General features: G+C 35.8%; 2 protein-coding genes across 3 annotated transcripts; both read left to right on the forward strand.

Annotated features, from left to right (window-relative positions):
• The first annotated feature begins 12,460 nt into the window (after window positions 1–12,460).
• Window positions 12,461–16,008, forward strand: LOC113332611 (phosphoglycerate mutase-like protein 1). Its single transcript, XM_026579135.1, has 10 exons — window positions 12,461–12,701; window positions 13,217–13,278; window positions 13,388–13,495; window positions 13,632–13,711; window positions 13,857–14,019; window positions 14,341–14,415; window positions 14,553–14,641; window positions 14,739–14,858; window positions 15,111–15,155; window positions 15,579–16,008. Exons 2-10 carry the CDS (start codon window positions 13,219–13,221, stop codon window positions 15,676–15,678), a joined length of 840 nt encoding a protein of 279 aa, XP_026434920.1. The 5' UTR covers window positions 12,461–12,701; window positions 13,217–13,218; the 3' UTR covers window positions 15,679–16,008.
• A 701-nt stretch (window positions 16,009–16,709) lies between these two features.
• On the forward strand, window positions 16,710–21,622 carry LOC113333316 (phosphoglycerate mutase-like protein 1). 2 transcript variants are annotated; one of them, XM_026579824.1, is made up of 9 exons: window positions 16,710–17,204; window positions 18,274–18,335; window positions 18,484–18,588; window positions 18,697–18,776; window positions 19,238–19,403; window positions 19,899–19,973; window positions 20,114–20,202; window positions 20,300–20,419; window positions 20,874–21,622. In XM_026579824.1, the coding sequence occupies exons 2-9, from the start codon at window positions 18,276–18,278 to the stop codon at window positions 20,920–20,922; spliced, it is 744 nt and encodes a 247-aa protein (XP_026435609.1). In that variant the 5' UTR covers window positions 16,710–17,204; window positions 18,274–18,275; the 3' UTR covers window positions 20,923–21,622. The 2 variants fall into 2 exon arrangements, with proteins under 2 accessions (XP_026435609.1, XP_026435610.1); XM_026579825.1 differs by lacking the exon at window positions 16,710–17,204 and having other exon boundaries at window positions 18,234–18,335.
• Window positions 21,623–21,825: the final 203 nt, after the last annotated feature.

A 21,825-nucleotide genomic window follows, 5' to 3' on the forward strand; every position in this document is an offset into this window, starting at 1 on the left:
ACTTGATTCCCTTAGCTGATCTCACCCACAACCAAGAGTTGCTACGACCCAAAGTCGAATACTTTAATAAACAAATCTGTATCACACAGACAAGTCTACGATAATAGATAAATCTGTTTCCCACAAATAAACCTACAAGTTTTGTTCTGTCTTTTGATAAAATCAAGGTGAACAGGAACCAATTGATAAACCAGACTTATATTCCCGAATAACAACCTAGTATTATCAATCACCTCACAATAATCTAAATCGTATGGTAGCGAAACTAGATATTACGGAATCACAAACGATGAGACGAAGATGTTTGTGATTTCTTTTTTATCTTGACCTATCGGAGATATAATCTCAAGCCAATCTTACAATTGAACTCGTACGATAGAAAATCACAAGCTCAGATCGCTCAACTACAAGAGAAGTAGTTTCGTCTGGCTTCACAATCCCAATGAAGTCTTTAAGTCGTTAACAGACAGGGTTTCGAGAAGAAACCTACGATTAAAGGAGAATCGAATCTAGCAAAAACAACTAGTATCACGCAGGAGGTGTGGGAATTAGTTTTTCCAGTTGCTAGACGTCTCATTTATATAGTTTTCAAATCAGGGTTTGCAATCCAAGTTACTTTGCTAACAAAGCATTCAATATTCACCATTAGATGAAAAACCTGATTTATCCAAGCTAATATCTTTCAACCGTTAGATCGAAACTTAGCTTGTCACACACACAAATGAAATGTATTTATTTAGGTTTGAGTAACTGTACCTAAACGTGTACACTTAGTTGGTTCACAAATAGTTAACCAATGGGTAGCCATATGAGCACTTTCATATTAACCGTATTCATCTTTCTCATAACTAGTTCAAATGACTCATAAGAACTAGTTCAAGAGTTGTTCAATTGCTTAGATCTTTATACATAAACACAATTGAAACAAAATCGGTTTGATTCACTTGAATCAATTCATGAACAATATAGCCACGGTTTGCAAAGATTGCATTCCTTATTGATTTATTGTTTAATTTCATGAAACTAGCGATTTGAGAAACATAACCAGCCTAGGTACGCGTACGGGTATGCGTACCTTAGCTACCGAATTTGAGTTGGTTTTGGTTTCCAAACTCAGCACAACTTTTCGGGTAGAAAAGTTTCGCCAGTACGCGTACCTAAGGTGACTGGTTTATGAGTTCGTAAACTCCAAACTCAGCAGAATTTTCCGGGAGGAAAAGTTCCGCCAGTACGCGTACGGGGACACGTACTCAACCTGTCTCCTTCATCGATACCGCATGCACACATATGCACGCACTTGGTTTCCGGCACATGGATTTATACACTAATGTGCGAACACACTATATATACTTATATCCATAGTTGGTTACGTTGGTTACGTAATTTCAACTCTACATTTCAATCATTGAAACATTCTTCTATGATGTTATAATAGTCGTTAGATATAAAGAATCGACTATCGTCATCAAAGCTATTTTCAAGATTGAAACGTCATCATGACTTTCGTCACGGGTAAAGATGAAAATGGTTAAAGCAAAATCTTACCAACACATATTTCGAGAAAAAGATAGGCGAGTAAACTCGGCTTGAAATATCAAATGTGTATGTATGAAAACTATCATACTTATACGACTTTTGTCTCAAGAGTAGGAGATAGAGTAGATATACTTTTGAGTGACCGATGAGTTCAAGTCTCTACATACATTTTGGTCGGATGAAGTTCCACTGGTTCCGTGAGTAGTTCTTCGTCTTCGTAAGATAATCGTCATGGAGTCTGGAGCTCAACTATTCCTAACTATCCTAGACCGAGACTTAGTCATAAGTAAACTAGAAATCAAGACATATAGTTTTGATCACTAACATTGACAAACATGCTTGAGATAGCAACGCATGCGAGTTCGACCGAGCAATGATATAACAATCTCCCCCTTTGTCAATTTTAGTGACAAAACTATCAATACATATGGATTACAAAATAAATAAAACTTTGTAGCTTCTCGTCCACATGCTTGATCTCCTTGGTGCTTCAACATTACTCGAAAACTTCGTCTTTTCCAAGTACTCCCATGATTCCATAGATGTTCAATTCAGCATCATAGTTGTTGAAGTTCCGTATCCACAACAATGAGAAAAAAAAAGCTCTCAATCATTGTTATACAATGTCATAGTATTATTACAAAACATCAAAAGTTCTTATATCACAACTTCGACAACAATATTATGGTGATATGTATCACTCCCCCTTAGCCAATACTTTTGTCTCAACATGAAAACCACTCCCCCTTACATAACGACCCGTAAAATACGTAAATCATATGTATTTGTAGTGTGAACTACATATTAATTCTCCCCCTTGTTGTCAATAAAATTGGCAAAGGTACGGAAACGAGATCCTAATGAAATTTCCACGAAGACGCTTCAAGACCAAAGAAAAGTACATATCAACTTATTTAGATGCAATCATAAAGCCGAAGCTAAATGCATTCATCAAGGAGTTTATAAAGATACAAGATAACCCCTAAATAATTCCACAGCCGTAGTCCCCACAAAGATATGGAAATTAAGCGCAAGTTCAAAAGAACTCTCCCCCATTTGATGTCATTTCCGAGAGAACAACAAGAGTGACCTTACTTTTACAAGAAAAGAAGGATTTTATTGGACACCAAAAACCATAATGAAATGATTTTCTATATCCAAAATTCTCAATTAAACTAATCACAAGTAAACTCATGATCAATTTAATCGGATTACACAATCAAATAAAACACAAAAGTGATCAATTTAATTGAACATGCTCAACATAAGAGAACTTACGGAGCTACGACTATGTTAACCATAAAAGAATGATCAACTCAATTGTTTTATGCTCAACACAAGAAAACTTTATGGAGCATTGCAGTATACACATAAGATATGGATCAGGGAAAGATCAATACTGCGACATATACAAAGATTCATTTTATTCTCATCACTATTTGCATAACGACATATAATAGACATAATCTTTGCAAACAAAATATTTTAACCTATCTTCCATTGACATAATAGGCTTAAATTTTGTTTGTCAAAAGTTCATCGATCTTGTATCAATATTTGCATATCGACATATAAAAGAGATAATTTTTGACATCGTATGGGATAATAATAGTTCATGGACGTAAACACTCATATCCCATAATATATTGCAATATATAAAACCATAAAGATTAAAATTGCAATCATCATCTTCCAAATTAAACTTTAGAATTTAAAAAAATGAATCTAAAAACATGAAGATGAAAAACATTGGACATAGCTGTGTGTACTCACAATAATGGCTATTCCAAACTCTAGTTATTCTTCTAAACAAAACAAGAAAATATAAGATTTACTAGACAAAAATAACATTTCACTTACTTTCAGAATTCTTCTCGTATTCTCTATAATCTCCAAGCTCATCTTCAATCAGATCAATCCTTGATTCGAGGTTTTCAATCTTTTCTTCCAATCTTTTGGAAGATAGAATCAGTTCGTTTTTCAGAGCACTCACTTGTTCCAAAACGAGATTCATGGTTAAAGAGAGCTTCTCAAACTGGGATACAGACGGATTTCCATCAAAATAACCATCACGTTTGTCGGAGCACAACTCATTATCAGATGAGTCGAAACGAATCTTCTTGGATGGAAATAGAACAGTCCACACATCACTTTCTTTGCTTGAAAGACTGGATGAAGACATGATAGAAGAGAGAAATTAAATGCTCAGTCTTTGAAAGAGACTTCTTAAAAAGAGAAAAGATATTCCAAGAAAGTCTTTTGACTGAAACCCTAGACCAAGGGTAGGTAAGAGATAACGGTTTTTAAAGGAGAAACCATTTATGAACACTCATCAGAAGAGACTAATAATCAAACCTAATAGACTAAGACTAGATATACAACCCTCTCAGTTGGATATGGTCCTTGTTTTAAAAGGAGGGTACAAGAACCATCTCTTATTCTTATTACAGAATAAGTTCCTTCCAATCCAGACCAGGATCGAAAGGTCTCCATCTCAAAGATGTACTTTGATTTTGTTCTGCCTTTGAGAGACCAGAATTGAGAGTTTTATCCATTCTTCTTAGAACTGTTTGGAGTGTTCTGTTTGTTGATTTTAGTGGGCTATGAGTAGCCTTGGAAATCTCTTATGTACTATTAATAGTACCAATGAAAGATTTCTTTTTCCTCTTTGACAAGCGTTTTTTGATAGAGGAAACAATTTCTTGATTTTTTTGTGCTCAGATAATCGGTATGATCTTGTTTTTCACACAAGGCATCAAATTTTTTTGAAACAGTCTTGTGGTTTTCTATATCATTCCTTTCGTTGGATATAGAGTCAGGAGTAATTTGCTGAGAAGAAATAATCGAGTGATGGTATTTCTTGTGTGAATCACTATTGCGAGTTGCAATTTCTTGTCTTAGAACAACCAGTTGATCTTCCAAAAATTCAATCCTTTTCATTAGACTTTCTTTCTTTGAAGTGACAGGATTGAGTGATTTGGAGAGAAGTAGACTGTTTGGAGGACATGGGTGATTGTCAGCAAAGAGGTTAATGGAACTTATACAGACTTCTTCCTCTGGACAATAATCAAGAGTAGCCATTCAAGCCTTTGTTAACTCATTAACCTTCTCATCAGAAATTTTTGAAGTATGAACACTTCTGTAGCACTTTAAACAAGATTTATTTTTATGATTCTTTTGATCTTTATTATTCTCCTTATTGATTGAGTTATTTTTCTCATGAGACTTTATTTTACTATGTCTGAGTGTCTTTTTCAACTGTTGTATGAACAATGAAAGAGATGAATTAAAGTTATTCTCATTTTCTTCAATCATTTTTGAGCGACGAGATTTCTTATCAGTTGTGGTAACAGAGTTTACTACCAATTGATGTTTCTCTCGCTGTTGTAATTCAAGATAAAAAATCTTTAAGTTTCCAACCAGAGTATTTCTGGAGAGAGTATCAAGGTTATTTCCCTCAACGATGGCATGTTTCTTAGAATCGTATCTAGATGGCAGCGATCTGAGAATTTTCATCACATCCTTTTCAAGAATAGTCTTACCCAATGCAAAAGATGCATTAACAATTTCAGACACTTTGTGATTAAACTCATCAAATGAATCTTCATCTGCCATACGAAGGTTTTCCCAGTCGGAATTAAGGTTTTGAAGCCTAGCTTCCTTTTCACTGGTATTTCCTTCGAATACGGTTTCTAAGATATCCCACGCATCTTTAGACCTAGTGCAATTTGACACATGGTGCTGAAGATTTGGGGTAATGGCATGTATGATGGCATTCAAACCGTCGGAGTTTTTCTTCGCAGCAAGTATTTCAGCAGCATCGTATTTTCCAATATTTTTTGGAACATTAACGTTCCCTACTGCAACAACGGGAGCATCATATCCATTAACAACATATACCCATGATTGAAAATCACGCGCTTGAAGAAAAGCTCGCATATCAATTTTCCACCATAAGTAATTAGAGCCATCGAAGACTGGTGGTACGTTAATAGAGATAACACCTCTGTCCATAGAGTCAGATCGCTACAAACACAAACTGATAAGGTCTTTAAACGTGTTTGCCTGCTCTGATACCAATTGAAAAAGCGGGGGTCTAACAACCACACTCAATATTTCGATTAGCAATCTGTATGGACTAACTCGAATATATTTTTAAGAGAATCAACTAGAAAGTAAGACTCAATCTTAATAAAAAGTATATCAAGAAGGTAATATCTCTATCTCTCGATTTGATCTATACTCAAGCAAATAGAAATATGCGAGTCTTTATCAAATACAAGAGAGATATAAACTTGGATGGTACCAAAGACCAATATCCAAGGATCAATCAATATCCAATCAACAACCAAAGGTTGGATTTCACTATTGATCGATACAACGCACAACCTATATTATTTCAATTATATAACAAAATATAATGCGGAATAGAAATAACACAAACACCAGAAATTTTGTTAACGAGGAAACCGCAAATACAGAAAAACCCCGGGACCTAGTCCAGATTGAACACCATACTGTATTAAGCCACTACAGATAATGGCCTACTACAAACTAACTTCGGTCTGGACTGTAGTTGAACCCTAATCAATATCACACTGATTCAAGGTATAGTTGTGCTCCTTACGTATCTGATCCTAGCAGGATACTACGCACTTGATTCCCTTAGATGATCTCACCCACAACCAAGAGTTGTTACGACCCAAAGTCGAAGACATTAATAAACAAATTTGTATCACACAGAAAAGTCTACGATAATAGATAAATCTGTCTCCCACAGATAAACCTACAAGTTTTGTTCCATCTTTTGATAAAATCAAGGTGAACAGGAACCAATTGATAAAACGGACTTATATTCCCAAAGAACAACCTAGTGTTTTCAATCACCTCACAATAATCTAAATCGTATGGTAGCGAAACTAGATATTGCGGAATCACAAACGATGAGATGAAGATGTTTGTGATTTCTTTCTATCTTGCCCTATCGGAGATATAATCTCAAGCCAATCTTACAATTGAACTCGTACGATTGAAAATGGCAAGATCAGATTGCTCAACTACAAGAGAAGTAGTTTCTCCTGGCTTCACAATCCCAATGAAGTCTTTAAGTCGTTAACCGACAGGGTCTTGAGAAGAAACTTACGGTTAAATGAGAATCGACTCTAGCAAAACCAACTAGCATCACACATGAGGTGTGGGGATTAGTTTTTCCAGTTGCTAGACATCTCCTTTTATATAGTTTTCAAATCAGGGTTTGCAATCCAAGTTACCTTGGTAACAAAGCATTCAATATTCACCGTTAGATGAAAAACCTGATTTATCCAAGCTAATATCTTTCAACCGTTAGATCGAAACTTAGCTTGTCACACACACAAATGATATGTATTCATTTAGGTTTGAGTAACCGTACCTAAACGTGTACACTTAGTTGGTTCACAAATGAGTGTCCAAATCGAAGTGTGGAGGTTTTTATCACTTTGTTAATGAATGTCCAAATCGAAGATAATACACTGGCAACAAGAGTCTTGCTACAACTCTTAATGAAACTACTGATTATGATTCAAAAGATGAAGAAATTCCAAGCTTAGCACTTCTGGATGAAACATCTATTCTTGATGAGAGCAGTGATACTTACATCAATATTAACAAGTTGTTTGAAGATCCCTTATCCATAACTTTTGAGGATTTAATGGATTTTTCTCCTTCGGAAAAACTCATTATGGATCTTCCAGAAACATCTCTGATGTGTCTGACACTGGGAGTGTCCTGATCCTTTTATCAACCGATCTTGTCCTTATTGTGCTACAGAGGGTCATGAACTTCAACAATGCTTCAAGTACAAGCAGAAAGTAAGGTATGTCAATAAACTGCAACGGAGGGCGAGTTGTTTGACAAGTGTGCTAAAACTCTTCGTAATAACAGTCTACTAGAAGTTCAACAGTCTCAATAGATAGAATGATGGTATGGTGAGTAAGTAGAATGGTTCAGTCTTCACATACCCGATACAAAATTTCTCCAAATGTCTTCATCGATCCTCAGTTTTCAAAGGTGATCTCTGATACTCAACTACAATTCTAACCTAGTCCGAGACTTGACTTAGTAGACTAGAAATCAAGATATAGTTTTGATCACCTAAGATTGACGACAATCTTGAGATAGCAAAACTTGTGTGTTCAACCGAGCAATGCTCTAACACCTTCACACTTTTATTCTCTCACTATCTCACACTTTAGGTGTTTTTTGTGTGAATAAAAACCAAATGGTATCGGATTTGAAGCTAATATTTTGAGGATATGTTCCTCTTGCAAGGGTCCATATACCTACCAAAAATGAGTACATTCCAAGATGTATAACACCATCATCTATTGCTTTGAAAATGAGTCGTTGAAAATCAATGAACTTTTAACCATTGAAATTAAAATTGGTAGATAGCGAGGCTTAGTAATTCAGAATACGCTCATTTTTGATGGTAATGTGAAACTTCGTAAGAGGAACATATCCCCAAAATATTAGTTTCAAATCCATTATTGTTTTATTTTTATTCACAGAAATGACATATAACGTGTGAGATAGTGTGAAAATAACCATGTAAAAGAACCCTCCCTTTTTCTTTATGAAAATGCTTAACGAACCAAACGCTTTGACAAAGCAAAAACCGACTCAATACTAAGGGTCATGTTCACCTATATACCCGTATATTGGATAAGCATTTATTAGTTGTCATTATTTTTTATTATTTTCACAAATTTCTTCTAGGAACTGTAACAATATGATTTTTTTAAAACTCCTCGTTAATTACAAGAAAATTTCCGTAAATATCCTTATTTATAATCTCTGAGCTCCCTGAGAATATTGCTTTCTGCAGTTCCGCCATTAAATATCCTTATTTTACGGAAACTCAAGAAAATTTTCGTAAATATCCTTGGATTCTACAGATTCTTTGTTTGACCTATCTTACCTCTTCTTCTTCCTCTCGTTTTTGTCACAAACTTACAGTCTATGAAACTCTGTTAAATTTAGTCAATGAAGAAAATAAAAATCAGTCTATTTGAAAGAAAATCCTCCTTAACCCAGACCCCAAAATCAAAACTCAGCGTATGACCGATTTCCAATCGACACCGATCCAATCACGTTTGTTCAAAGCCATAGATTTATCCTGATAGGACCCTAAAAAAACATCTCAAATAATTACTAACATCAATCCTTTTTAATCTTCTTCCACCAGTGTCTTTCTATTTGCTCACTTACCTTGATTTTCAGCATAATCGATCGCCTCCGTTGAGAAAAATAAAACACCTAATCTTGGGAGAAAATCATGGCAATCAACTGTTTTGCAACGATGGTTATGAGTCTAATCTTATTCATTCATTTTGCATAACGATTAGAGGATTTACTGAAAAAGAAAAAGAAATAAAAGAACAAAAAATGGTGTAGTTATTTGGGTTTTTGAGTTTCTTCTGAGATCTATCAATGGCGGAATTGCAGAAAGCAGTATTCTCAGGGAGCTCAGAGATTATAGATAAGGATATTTACGAAAATTTTCCTGTAATTAACGAGGAGTTTTAAGAAAATCATACTGTTCCAGTTCCGAGAAGAAATTTGTGAAAATAATAAAAAATAAGGACAACTAAGAAATGCTTATCCTGTAGTGGTAATTATATAATTGAGCTTGTTTTGATGGGCTACACAAATACCCTTATCATGCAATAAAAATACCCTCTCCATCAATAAACCCATCAGGGGTCCATTAACATTAATTTTGTTTCCATATTAACCCTTCCTCTTTTTATTTTGTTTCCATATCAACCTTTTCTTTTTTTAATACGGTTTTAAAGAAAAAGATTTTTTATTTTCAGATCCAATTTTTTTTCCTTCTCTTTCTAGAACACCACCTCCATCTCCACCGAAACTTCTGTAACTACCACCACCAGCTCCGTCGCCGCCATCTCACCACCACGTCCTCCACTATTAACTACAGATCTATCGTTATAATTGGTTTCGATTTATCCCTGATAGATTCTATTTTTTTTATTTTATTTTAGATCTCAAAATCAAATCATCCACCATCATCTTCATTGCAGTCACCATATGTATCTCTGACGCCATTAATTACCACCACCACCATCAACATTACCACCATCAGCATCTCTATCTCCACGTTTTTGTTTATTTTTTTCCTAGTGAGATTCAAGAGAGAGGTTTGAGTACTTTGAGTGAGATCATCAATAACAACTATCCATCACCAATTCACAACAATTCGTTTGAGCCAATAAACTTCAGATTTAGATTTGATAATTTCGATTTTATTAATTTTTAGATCTGGGAAATTAGTGATATGGTAAGAAAATTGATTATTGAAGATAGATAGGTGTGATCTTAATACCAATGGAGATGAAGATTAAATGGAAAGGTAAACAATCAATTTTAGTTTTAAACTAGTTTAAATTTCTTGTGATTTTGATTCAATAAAATTCAACGAAATCAATAATTTCTATATGATTGTGTTTTAATTGTTTACTGGTAAAGATTTAGGTGATTTGTGTTTATTTGGTGTTGTACTGGTGGTAGTGGATGTTGTTGTAGTGGTGGTGGTGGTGATTGTGGCAAGTGTAGTTGTATCAGTCTTCAGTTTTTATGGATCAACTATAGTTGTTGATCCCATTTACGGGATCAACTACAGTTGTTGATCCCATTTATGGGATCAACTCCTATTCGTTAAAAACATTTCCTTGAATTAGTATAGTCATGCTTGTAGTTTAAATCATGTTCGGCACAAAAAAATTGTGTATGCGGTTAGATTTTTAGGTTGTTGGTAGATCATTTTGATGTTTTGTTTCATGGTCGAAAAATCTCCGAACTTCAGTTTTTATGGGATCAACTACTGTTGTTGATCCATTTATGGGGATCAACTCTTGTTGTTGACATCATTTTTTATGGGATCAACTACTGACGCCTATTGTTGATAGAATTTCTTTGGATTAGTATAGTCATGCTTGTAGTTTAAATCATGTTAAAAAAATTAGTTTAATTTCTTGCTAGTTTGTGTATTGTTATTCGACTAATGGTAGTGGTAGTGTTGTTAGATTTTATAGTTGTAAAGTTCTTCAAATGTTGAATTTGTGGTGCAATGGTAGCACGACTGACTCCACGTCAGATGATGCGTGTTCGACTCACGCCAAGTTCACTCGTTCATATATGTCTTTTTTTTTTGTCAAACTTTGGTTGTTGCAGAGATTTTTGATTCACTGCTCTAGCACGAAAGGGATTGATGTGTTGAAGTTGATTCACTACAACTTTTTTTTGCATCTATTTTAGGTTTCATACTAGTTGGATGTTTCTCTTTTTATGCTTTCTAGTTTGTACTTGTCACGTTTGTATGAATGTTATTCTTGTGTTTCTTAAGGATATGTCAGTTTGCAGGCAGGTTTATTGGTTTTTACAGGAAACAGACTCATATAAATGATGTCAACTCCAACTGTTGATCCCATTTTTTATGGATCAACTTTGGTTGTTGACACTATAATCTGGAAACATTGTTCCTGAGTTCCAGATTTTTGGGTCAACTTCCATTGTTGACACAACTAAACTGAGATATTTTCTAGTTATTTGTTCTGAATTTTGATGCCGGCGGCGGTGACGACGACAGTGGTGACGGCATCAACGATGACATCATCGACAATTGTAGTGGTGATGGAATATTAATGGCGGTGGTGGTGGTGGAATGGTGATGGTCGTGGTGGAGTGGTGGTGGCGGCGGTGCTGGTAGTGGTGAAATTTATCAATCCCATATGCTGGCCTCTTTTAATTTTATCGTTTCATCCCTCGTTCGCGTGAGCCGGTTCTGATCAGTGATCACTAATAACAATCACATGACTTTTTCCGATTCAAACTCACGTATTATTATCCCTGACCGAACTTACCCCGGAAATATAAACTTCAGCCAGTGCTTTAAAAAAAAGGAAAAGAAAATCTGCAGAAAAAAAACAAATCATTTCCTTAACAAAAGGTGTCCCAAAAGGACCTGTCTTGTCATTTTCCTCCAACATAGTTATTACGTCACTTGTTCCAAGCTGCTTGCCCCAAAATCAAATGTGAACAGGTTTGAACCCTGTATCTTGGAACGTAGGTCCCATTAAAAATTGTGTGATTCAGATTTCAAGTTTAAACTTTTAAATTTCAACTTCTGTAAAACCAATAACATTGACGAAGCTGCTACGTACCCCCACAATCACTCCCCCACTTTCTCCCCTACCAGGTGGCTTCATCACTCACCATTAATTTTCTTTCTGATGGGCTGCTGGAGTTAGCAGGGGGCCTTTATGTTTGTGATGTGAGTGTGGGGGAGGGCTGGGAGAGGGCCAGCGGGGGGCGTTTAGCATTTTCGTAACATTGATAACCGAACGCGAAGCAAACTGAACTTTTTAACCTGTTAGTCAAAGAAGGCAGAATTATGGCCAACTTCGCTGGAGCCTTGGGGCTTGGACTTGGACAGCTAGTTTACCTGGTAGTCAAAGGTACTGAGTATAATATAACTTGAGAATTTGGGCAATTATACCTCTCATATAATATCATTTTTGTAAACAACAGTTACAATTGCCCACCATTGACCACCCCCTTCGAAGGGTCAGGTAACGTCTAACCTGACATAGCGTATACCACGTGGAGGGAAATGCAATCGGTAAATTCGAACAATTAAAATATTCCACCCGGATTCGTCGAAGATGCTCAATTACGTTTCCTAGTTTTTAATTTCAAGCAATCGAGCCAACCAAAATAAATAATAAAAAAATAAAAATTTAAGCAAACGACGCGAACGTCTAGGTTCGTAGAACCTGATAAAAACCATTATTTTAAGAGAAGAAATATCTAATGAACAGCCTAATAATATACCGACCGACGTACTCATTAGATTTGGGCCACCACGTCATCTGCCAGCACCACCGTTATGATGATGAGCAGTTTTTGTGGAAGTAGTCATGGTATTATTTCGAGTAACCGTACACAATTCCTCCCCTTCCCTCTAATATAACCACCAGAATTAAAGAGGAGCATTCGAATACGAAAATCACATTCTCCACCGTCTTACTCCGCATTTCATACGCCTCTTCTCTGCTTCTCTTCTCCATCTCCATCTCCATCTTCATCTTCATCTGCTAATAATACAGGTAACGCAATACACTAACTCTCTCTCAAACCCTGGATTTTTTATGCATCCTCATAGATTTTTTTTTTAATCTTTCTGCTATAAGGTTGTTGAACTTATTAGAAGGTTTTTCTTAATTTTTGGTATTGGATGTGATTTTGGGACCTGTGGACGCATATATGTTTAGGTTAATTCTGTAACGAAGCTAGTATTTGAAATGGTGTCTACAGATTTGTAAATTGAGGATTAAATCCGTAGGATATGACATTTGGGGATTCACCGTTCAATTTTGCTGGTTTTTTCCTAATATTCGAGTAATTTTGGAAATATGTTAAATAGATGGACACCACTGTAGTTTGATTATGCTGGTACTTTAAATTTTTAATCACTCGTAAAGTGATGTTTAAAGTAAGGTTCCCTGTAAAAAGTGACTTTTGATCTTGCATATTCACCTAGCTTTATTATTTTTAGACCTGCTCTCTTGGAGCTTCGGTATTATATTTTGACCCATAAGTTTCTGCTTTGATGTTTCGGCAGATATGGACAGCTCGGCAACTACAACTCTATTTCCATTGCATCGTACCAAGACTTTGCATCTGGTATTGAATTTTTGAATTGGGTCTTTCATATATTCCGAGTTTCTAGTTGTTGCGTATCTGTATGGACTCTTTGTTTATTTATTTTGGTTCTTCTCGACTTATTTATCAGGTGAGACATGCACAAGGGTTTCACAATGTAGAAGGAGAGAAGAATCATGATGCATACTTATCTGAAGAACTATTCGATGCTCAACTTACCCCTCTGGGATGGCAGCAGGTAATGCTTCTTTTCCCCTGTGTTATATGAAGCATTTATGCTGAAACGAGTTCGAGGGTTGTAACATTTACAGTTTGTATCATACTTCTGGGTAGTCTTCACATGTATCTTAGCAGCTCTCCTATTGATTAAACAGGTGGATAACTTGCGTAAGCATATTACTGAATGTGGTATTGATAAGAAGGTTGAATTAGTCATCGTATCTCCGTTACTAAGGTACTCTTCTAGATGGTAGTCATTTTTTCTCTGAATTCTAAATGTAAACTCAGTGAGATTACTGTTTATGGATCATTAGAGCAGATACTTTGTGTTTAGTTAGTATTCCCTTATTAAGTTATGGCTATTTGCACTTGTATTTCAGGACAATGCAAACAGCAGTTGGAGCATTTGGTGGTGGAGATTATGCGGATGGGATGGATGTCACACCACTAATGGTGGCAAATGGAGGGAATAGTAACCGCTCGGCAGTATCAAGCTTAAATACTCCACCATTCGTAGCAGAGGAGCTTTGTCGAGAACATTTGGTATGTCTTGTAAGATAAAGCCTTTTTATTTTCCAGTAGCAACCAACATGTATAGTATAGTGGCACGTTCTAGATAATCCTTCTGCTCCAGGAAATGCTCTTTTGTTGTTTGTTTTACGTTTATTTCTTGACCGTTTTACTTTTCCGAGTATATAAAGTCGTGGTTGCTAGATCATCAAGCGTGTATTTAGAAAGGGCGAGGAGATCCTCCTTATTGGAGGAAGAAACAAACTTATTGACGCAGATTCTTCTTCTTAATTAATCTTTCATTTAAGATTTGATGGCTTGATTTCTAATTTGAAAACTAACATTTTACTACAGGGTGTTCACCCATGTGATAGGAGGAGAGGTGTTGGTGAATATCGGACCATTTTTCCTGCAATCGATTTCTCACTGGCAAGTGTCTGCTGATGTTCTGTAGGATTCATTGACACAACATAGAAGAAAAACATCGATATGATAGTAGTTTTTGCAGCTGAATTAAATTTGAGGTTTGATCTAAGTGTCAGTTTTGAGTGATGTGTTTTCTGCAGATAGAAAACGAAGAGGACGTTTTGTGGAAAGCTGATGTGAGAGAGGCAGATGAGTCCCTTGCTGCCAGGGGAATGAAGTTTATCAATTGGTGAGTTTTTCCCCCTTTAAATGAGGATTGTTGAGAGTGGTATAATTATGAAGTACATTGATTGCTAACATATCGTAAAATGTGATGCCTTGATTAGGTTGTGGACACGTAAAGAGAAAGAGATTGCAGTCGTCACCCATAGTGGTTTCTTGTTTCACACCCTCAGTGCATTTGGAAAGGACTGTCACCCGACGGTGCAGCAAGAAATCTGCAAACAGTAAGTGTTGGATTTCCCTATTATATTTGTTAGTGAATGTATCATCACAAGGACTCTAAGTCCCTGTTATGATAACATTGTGTGTTGCTTGTGGCTCTAAGATTTCCAGAATTGCGTAAAATAGGGAAATGTGACTAATTTCGAAATTTAATCGTGTTCGGATTGTATAATGCTTTAACACTGGCTTAGTATGTGCCTTTAGATTCAATGATTTATCATTGACATTTTTGTGGTTTTACTCTTTGTCTGCAGTTTTGCGAATTGCGAGCTTCGTTCAGTTGTTATCGTCGATAGAGGGTAAGCACGTTTTCTCCTCTGTTGTACTTAGTCTGGCTTATAGTTACCATATGTTACTGGGGTGTCAATGGTTATGTATTACTCGGGAATCTACCTACATTTTTTCTTTCTCTCAATCTTGTTTCCATCAAATATACCCACTTCTAGTCCCGGAGTACCTTGATAACACACTTAATTGAAATATCATTTTTCTTCATCTTGGCCCTCTTTTGACATCTCATTGTTCATTACTTTTTTACACTTTTTGTATATTGTTAAACTAGGCCACCAAAGTACCCAAGAACTGGTCAAACCAGAATTGATTATCTGTTTGATTCCACCTACAAGAGACATGAATAACTAAAGGCAGCAGACCTGTTATGTCCAGAAGTGATTACTGTTCATGATGCTGAATCATTTTTTTTTCCCTTTCTGAAATTGTAGTATGATGGGTTCGGACTCCTCAACCACCAACTATCCTGGGAAAATACCTACTGGGCTTGATCTTCCTAGTGATGCTGGGGCACCAAATTCCTCGGCCTAGATTGGTTATATTGATCATGTTCTACGCAATACTGTTATTCTTTTGAAGCGGGTTGTTTTGGTCATCGCTTCATATTCATGAGGAAGTTTTAGTACATTTTTTTGGCAGTCAGGGTGATTACTATTAGGCAGGTACTCATCATTTTTTCGGAGGTGAAGATGGCAACAAACAAGTATTGATTGAACTTTTAACTAATGTTTTATCGGAGGCATTTTATGTTCTTATGTTGTTGAAAATTGGAAATATATTTGCTTCTGCTACTACCACACAGTTTGTACTCTAATTTTACTGCAACATTGGAATATCAATTGAATCTCTTTGAAACATCCACAATTTTATGTGCTAATATAGTATAGCCCAACTTAACTTTGGCGTCCCGTTTAGCATACAAGAGACTGAATCACAACGGAAAGTACCACATATGACAAGCGAAGTTTAAAACTTCTTTTCATGAATTGTCTTCCTGAAAAGTACTCCCTCCGTTCCTTTTTAATAGGCTGGTTTTGTTTTTTAGAGAAAATTAAGGAAATTAAGAGAATTAATCATTGAAAGTGGTTCTCATAACACTTGTCAATAAAAGAAGTGAAGTGAAATGGTCCCCATGACACTTGTCAGCAAAAGAAGTATAGTGAAATGGTACACTTGTCATCAAAAGAAGTTCAGAGAAAAGTGATCCCAGAAAACTAAAGTAACATTTGACTTTTCCAATTAAGAAACCAGCCTATTTTTTTTGAAACATTTATTTTAGGAAACCATACCATTAACAGAGGGAGTATGAAACTAGGCGATGTTTAAAACCTTTCTTAAGAGTTGTGTTTTAATTTCCGCCTAGAGAAACCAGTTTGAATAGCATAAAGTTACAAACACGATTGCTTCCCTACGGGTGGGCGTAGAAGAAATAGAAACCCAGGGATTATATTCTTTTTTGTCTTGGAAAAAAAAAAAAAATCTTTTTTGAAGCATACCCACGAATATAGAATTTCAGATCCAAATTTCAGAATTTGAATGTTTAAATAAAAATGAGTGGGTTCTCTTGAATGATTATTTTTCTCAAACCTTCTCAGTATCATTCTTCTGCTTCATTACAATTTCAACCCAATTTCTTCAATTTAAATTTAACCTCATAATAAAGAAAATTGTCAATAACCGTAATGCGTTTTATTCTTACCGTAACTCTATGCTTCAGCAACAACAGAAACTTCTTCAAGTGTGCTCTAGAGCTCGATATCTCTACAGCGTGTTTCCACGAAAGTGCTCACGAATTGGTCAGGCTTTAACTATCTGAACCCAGACATTTTGATATCCATTTATGCAAATCTGGGGTGAATTAGCAGTATCTCTGCAAGTGTTTGATAAGATGCCCGAAAGAAATATCATGTCAGCATGTGCATCTTTGGATGGCTATCTCTGCACTTGCACTTTAAGACAATGCAAACAGCAGTTGGAGCAATTGGTTGCTCTAGGAAAGTGCGTGGAATAGTAATCTTTCTGCAATATCAAGCTTACGTACACCACCAGCAGTGGAGGTTCGCTGAAAACATTTTCTATGTCTTCTTTCAAAATCTTTTTATGTTATCCCTCTTTACAGCCATCATATCATTCCAAATCTTTCAAAACTGAGAAACGAAGCTAACCAAACTACTTAATTAATTAATGAACTAATAAATTATTCTGACATAATAGACTTTTCCGACCATCACCATGATGCTGATCCGTTATCGCGGAAGCACTGATAGTATATAATTTTTCTGACATGATGATGACCGGTAATTGGGGAAGAACTCATAATATTTAGTCATTCGTACGCCTGTTGTTACTTCTTCTTCATCTTCTCGGCATACAGTTAGCTTATACACTCTCTAAAACCCAAGGTTTTAGCTAAATCTCTTTGTTTTAAGAGGTTGTTCTTAAACAGTCAGTTTTATCATCTTAGTGTCTGATTTATCATAGATTTTCTTCTTATTCTATCTAGTTTTGATATCCAGAGGTGTGAATAAAAGTATATCTAGGCTATGTTTGTGAGGATACTGGTTGTTATTTTTTTGATATGGGAATGAAAGAATCCATATATGATAGTATCGTTAGAATCCTCTGTTCATTTTGGTTGGTTCTTATAAGTTTGTGTACTAGTGAAAAAAAAAAGTCAATTAGATGGACACAATTACTTGGTCATGTTGATATTTCAGAATAAAAAACATACAAAGATATTTCAGAAATTTTTTCCACTCATCAAAAAGTGATGACCGGAAAGAGATATCCCATAGATGAGAATCCACCATGCACTTACACACTTAAATGAAACTGGGGAAACAAGTGGGTGAGGCTCAAAACACGGGGGTGTGGAGACGAAGTAGCACCCATATGTTTAATCTCATCCGTTGTTTGTCAAACTACGGGTATATGGAATTGTACAAATAGCCTTCTGATAGTCTGCGGCAAAACTACTTAATACAGTATTTTGCAGTTAATTGTTCTACTCCTAATTTTTTTTTTGTCTTTCACACACGGTTCAGCTAGAATTTTCTTTCGAGATTGCTGTCTTTGAACTTCATTGTTTAGTTTTGAGCCATAAGTTTTTGCTTGATACTTTGGCAGATATGGAAGGTTCGGGAAGTACAACTCTCTTCCCCTTGCATCGCACCAAAACTTTGCATCTGGTATTGAATTTTGAATTGATCATTTATCTTATATGAGCAAATTACTTACTTTCGAGTTTCTTCTTGTTGCTTATCTATACAGGTGAACTCAAATTTCTTCTACTTATAAAAATTTCTCCACTTGATATCAAATTTATATACACATCAGGTGAGGCATGCACATGGAGCTCACCAACTCGAAGTAGAAGATCGCGATGCACTCAAATCTGAAGAACTATTTGATGCCCAACTTAGTCTTCAGGGGTGGCAGCAGGTATTAACTGCTTCTCCTCTGTGTTTTAATTATGCTGTATTATCTACAGGTTGTAATGTATCCCTACATAGTTGTTATGTGCATCTTACTTTTCCAGTAACCTAACAGGTTGATAACTTGAATAAGCATATTAATGAATGTGGACTTGCCAAGAAGGTTGAATTAGTCATTGTTTCTCCTTTACTGAGGTACTCATCTGCAATTGCCTTCTTTCTAATTAAGAGGCTTAGACTTGTTTTAACATTATGTGGCACATTACATACTGTATTACTCATTTGTTCTCCGTTCAACTTCACATGGTACTGGTATTAATATGAGCACCAGTCATGTCCTTTTCTCCTGTATGTATTATGTAATATTAGCCAGCATTAGATGGAATAAAGTTTCACAAATTACATCAAAATTTGTTTCCGTCGGAGTCGGAGTCTTCTTCTCCAGCGCTCGTTAAAATCCTTGCTAACTGCTCCGTAGCATATGTCTATAAGGTATTGTAGAAACAATTAATATATGAATAGTACATGGTGGAAGCATAAAGGTTTTGGGAGTCGATCTTGTTTTTCTCTATTATAATATGTAAAAGTTGTGATATTACAACTTCATGAATTTCATTAGTAATATCCTAATTATGACTGTTGCAATTGCATTTCAGAACGATGCAAACAGCAGTAGGAGCATTTGGCGGTGTTGGAGACTATGCAGATGGGACGGATGTAACTCCACTAATGGTGGAAAATGCAGGGAATAGTAATCGTTCTGCAACATCAAACATAAACACCCCACCATTCCTAGCAGTGGAGCTTTGTCGAGAACGTTTGGTATGTTTTGTTTTTTTTGGCGTAAAAGTCTTAAGGTATAGGAACCAGCATATATATTCCGGGTTCATACACTCTTCTGCTCCAGCAAATGGTCCTTTGCCATTTCTTTTCTGTTTCTCTGGTTTTTCATTTTCATATTTTTCGTGTTTCTGCAACTTGCTTCAGAGTATTCCTTAATATATGTCAGAAACGCTATATCAATAGTATGCTACTCATCTGTAATTGGCTTTTTTTCTTCTCCAGAGAATAGTAGGGTGACTATTTATTTTTACGGTTAACTTTAAGTCAACATTTCCTGGTTAAACTTTAAGAATACCTGGCCAGTTCCTAGCAATTAGAACATCATGACAATACCATCTTTTAGCCCTTGGACCCCGAAAAGGGTGTTGATCCTCATTGAATGAATATAAGAACGCACTGATGGGTGTTTCTTTTTTCTAATCTTTTGTTAACATTTGAACACTTGATATCTAACCCGAATACTCAATTCTACAGGGTGTTTACTATTGTAATAGGAGGAGAGCCACTAGTGAATATCGGACCATTTTCCCTGCTATCGATTTCTCATTGGCAAGTATTTGATGATGCTCTAAAACCCATTGACAAATGCTGTTAACGAATATATTTATGCTATTAGTTTTATGTTGTTGAATTACCTTTCTGGTTACAATTTGTAAAAGAGTTATTTTTGGATGCTGTGTTTTGTTCAGATAGAAAACGAAGAGGATGTTTTGTGGAAGGCTGATGCAAGAGAATCATATGAGTCCCTTGCTGTCAGGGGAATGCAATTTATTGATTGGTGATTATTTTTTTTCCCGTGAAATAAAGATTTTGAAAAATGAGAACAGCACTGAAGTTAAAGTACATAAATTACTAATACGCGCCATCTTATCTAGGTTGTGGACACGGAAAGAGAAAGAGATTGCAGTTGTCACCCATAGTTGTTTCTTGTTTCACACCCTCGGTGCACATGGAAAGGACTACCAACCAACGGTGCAGCAAGAAATGTGCACACGGTAAGTGTTGGATTTCCTATCATATCTGTTAGTGTTCTTTTGTAAAGAACAGCAAAAATAATACTACATAAAATACTATTTTGAAACAAACCTTGTTTCCGGCTATAAAATACTATCATGTCTGTTAGTGATTTTGGAGTATTAGTTTCCTGCTTACTTTCTTCCTGTTTTGTTTAACCATTTATTCTTCGATACATAAAATACTATTTTCAAGACCTTGTTCAACGTCCTTGTGAGGATATTTTCAAAACAAAAGCTGCACCTTGTTTCTGTAATATTTCCGTTTTATGACAATTCTTTTGTTCCTCAGAGATTAAATTCTGAGGGCTTTATTCGGGTTGCAATAGTTGAATCTTCGCCCTTGCATAAGAAAGAAAGCAAGGAAATGCAACTAATGTCGGATTTTAATGTTTCATAGTTGACATTTTTGATGGTTTATATGCTTTGTCTGCAGCTTTGCAAATTGTGAGCTTCGTTCTGTGGTTATTGCTGATCGAGGGTAAGCGGTTTTCTTATGTATGTTTAACTTTTATGGCTTATTTTTATCATCACTTAAAGGGTTTCAGTGGTCAAGTGATCCATAACTAGTAGACACATCCAGTCCTGGCTAATTGCTATCACATGGAACTGACTCAAAAACATAAGTTGCTTTCTCTTTGTTCTCCTTCAACAATCTCTATTGTTCGTTATGTTTTTACATTTAATCGACCAAAATACCTAAGAACCGGTGTGAGCAGAATTGATAATTTGTCTGGTTCCACAATAAGGACATGGATAACAGAAGGTAAGAAATCTGTTGACTCCCATAGCTTATTATCCATGAAGCTGTTTGTTTTTCTTTTTTCTTATGAATTTGTAGTTTGATAGGTTCAGGCTCCGGGACCACTAACTATCCTGGAAAGGTCCCTGACGGGATAAATTTTACTAGTAATGCTGCACTTTGATAAGCACCCACGGGAAGGGGTACCTGATACGTCGTCAAACTAGATTGGCTGTCTTGAATTCTAATCTACACAACAATTATTCTTCTGAAAGTAGGTTATTTTGGTGTATTCTGTCTAGTACTGTAATCTGATTTGCTGCAATCTTAAGATCAACAGAATCTCCTCTTTTTTTTTCTGTACTTCTCTTCTTCTTATTATTTGAACCATAGACAGAGTGGAGAAAAATATAGGTTACGAATTTGCTACGGCTACTCATAGATCCCAGTACAAAAATAAACAAGATAAATTTTTTACAAGTTATACTTTTCCTCACCACTTGGTAAAAAATCCTTGCTATCTCATATAGTCACTTTTAAGACCCATTGGATTATCTTGGGATTTTGCCATTATAAACACAAGTGACATAACCAGACATGGCAATGCCAATTTTCGCGGGAGAATTCCTAGGGCCTTGTCGAAAAG

The sequence above is a fragment of the Papaver somniferum genome, unplaced genomic scaffold (assembly GCF_003573695.1).
Source record: "Papaver somniferum cultivar HN1 unplaced genomic scaffold, ASM357369v1 unplaced-scaffold_132, whole genome shotgun sequence".
Taxonomy (NCBI): Eukaryota; Viridiplantae; Streptophyta; class Magnoliopsida; order Ranunculales; family Papaveraceae; genus Papaver; species Papaver somniferum.

What these genes read in the sequence shown, in the direction of transcription:
- LOC113332611 (XM_026579135.1), top strand. Translation starts at nt 13,219, where the DNA reads ATGGACAGCTCGGCAACTACAACTCTATTTCCATTGCATCGTACCAAG. An exon ending in GGAATGAAGTTTATCAATTG is followed by an intron (nt 14,642 to 14,738) that starts GTGAGTTTTTCC and finishes TGCCTTGATTAG; the next exon opens with GTTGTGGACACGTAAAGAGA. An exon ending in CAGCAAGAAATCTGCAAACA is followed by an intron (nt 14,859 to 15,110) that starts GTAAGTGTTGGA and finishes CTTTGTCTGCAG; the next exon opens with TTTTGCGAATTGCGAGCTTC.
- LOC113333316 (XM_026579824.1), top strand. Translation starts at nt 18,276, where the DNA reads ATGGAAGGTTCGGGAAGTACAACTCTCTTCCCCTTGCATCGCACCAAA. An exon ending in GTCTTCAGGGGTGGCAGCAG is followed by an intron (nt 18,589 to 18,696) that starts GTATTAACTGCT and finishes GTAACCTAACAG; the next exon opens with GTTGATAACTTGAATAAGCA. An exon ending in CTGCTATCGATTTCTCATTG is followed by an intron (nt 19,974 to 20,113) that starts GCAAGTATTTGA and finishes TGTTTTGTTCAG; the next exon opens with ATAGAAAACGAAGAGGATGT.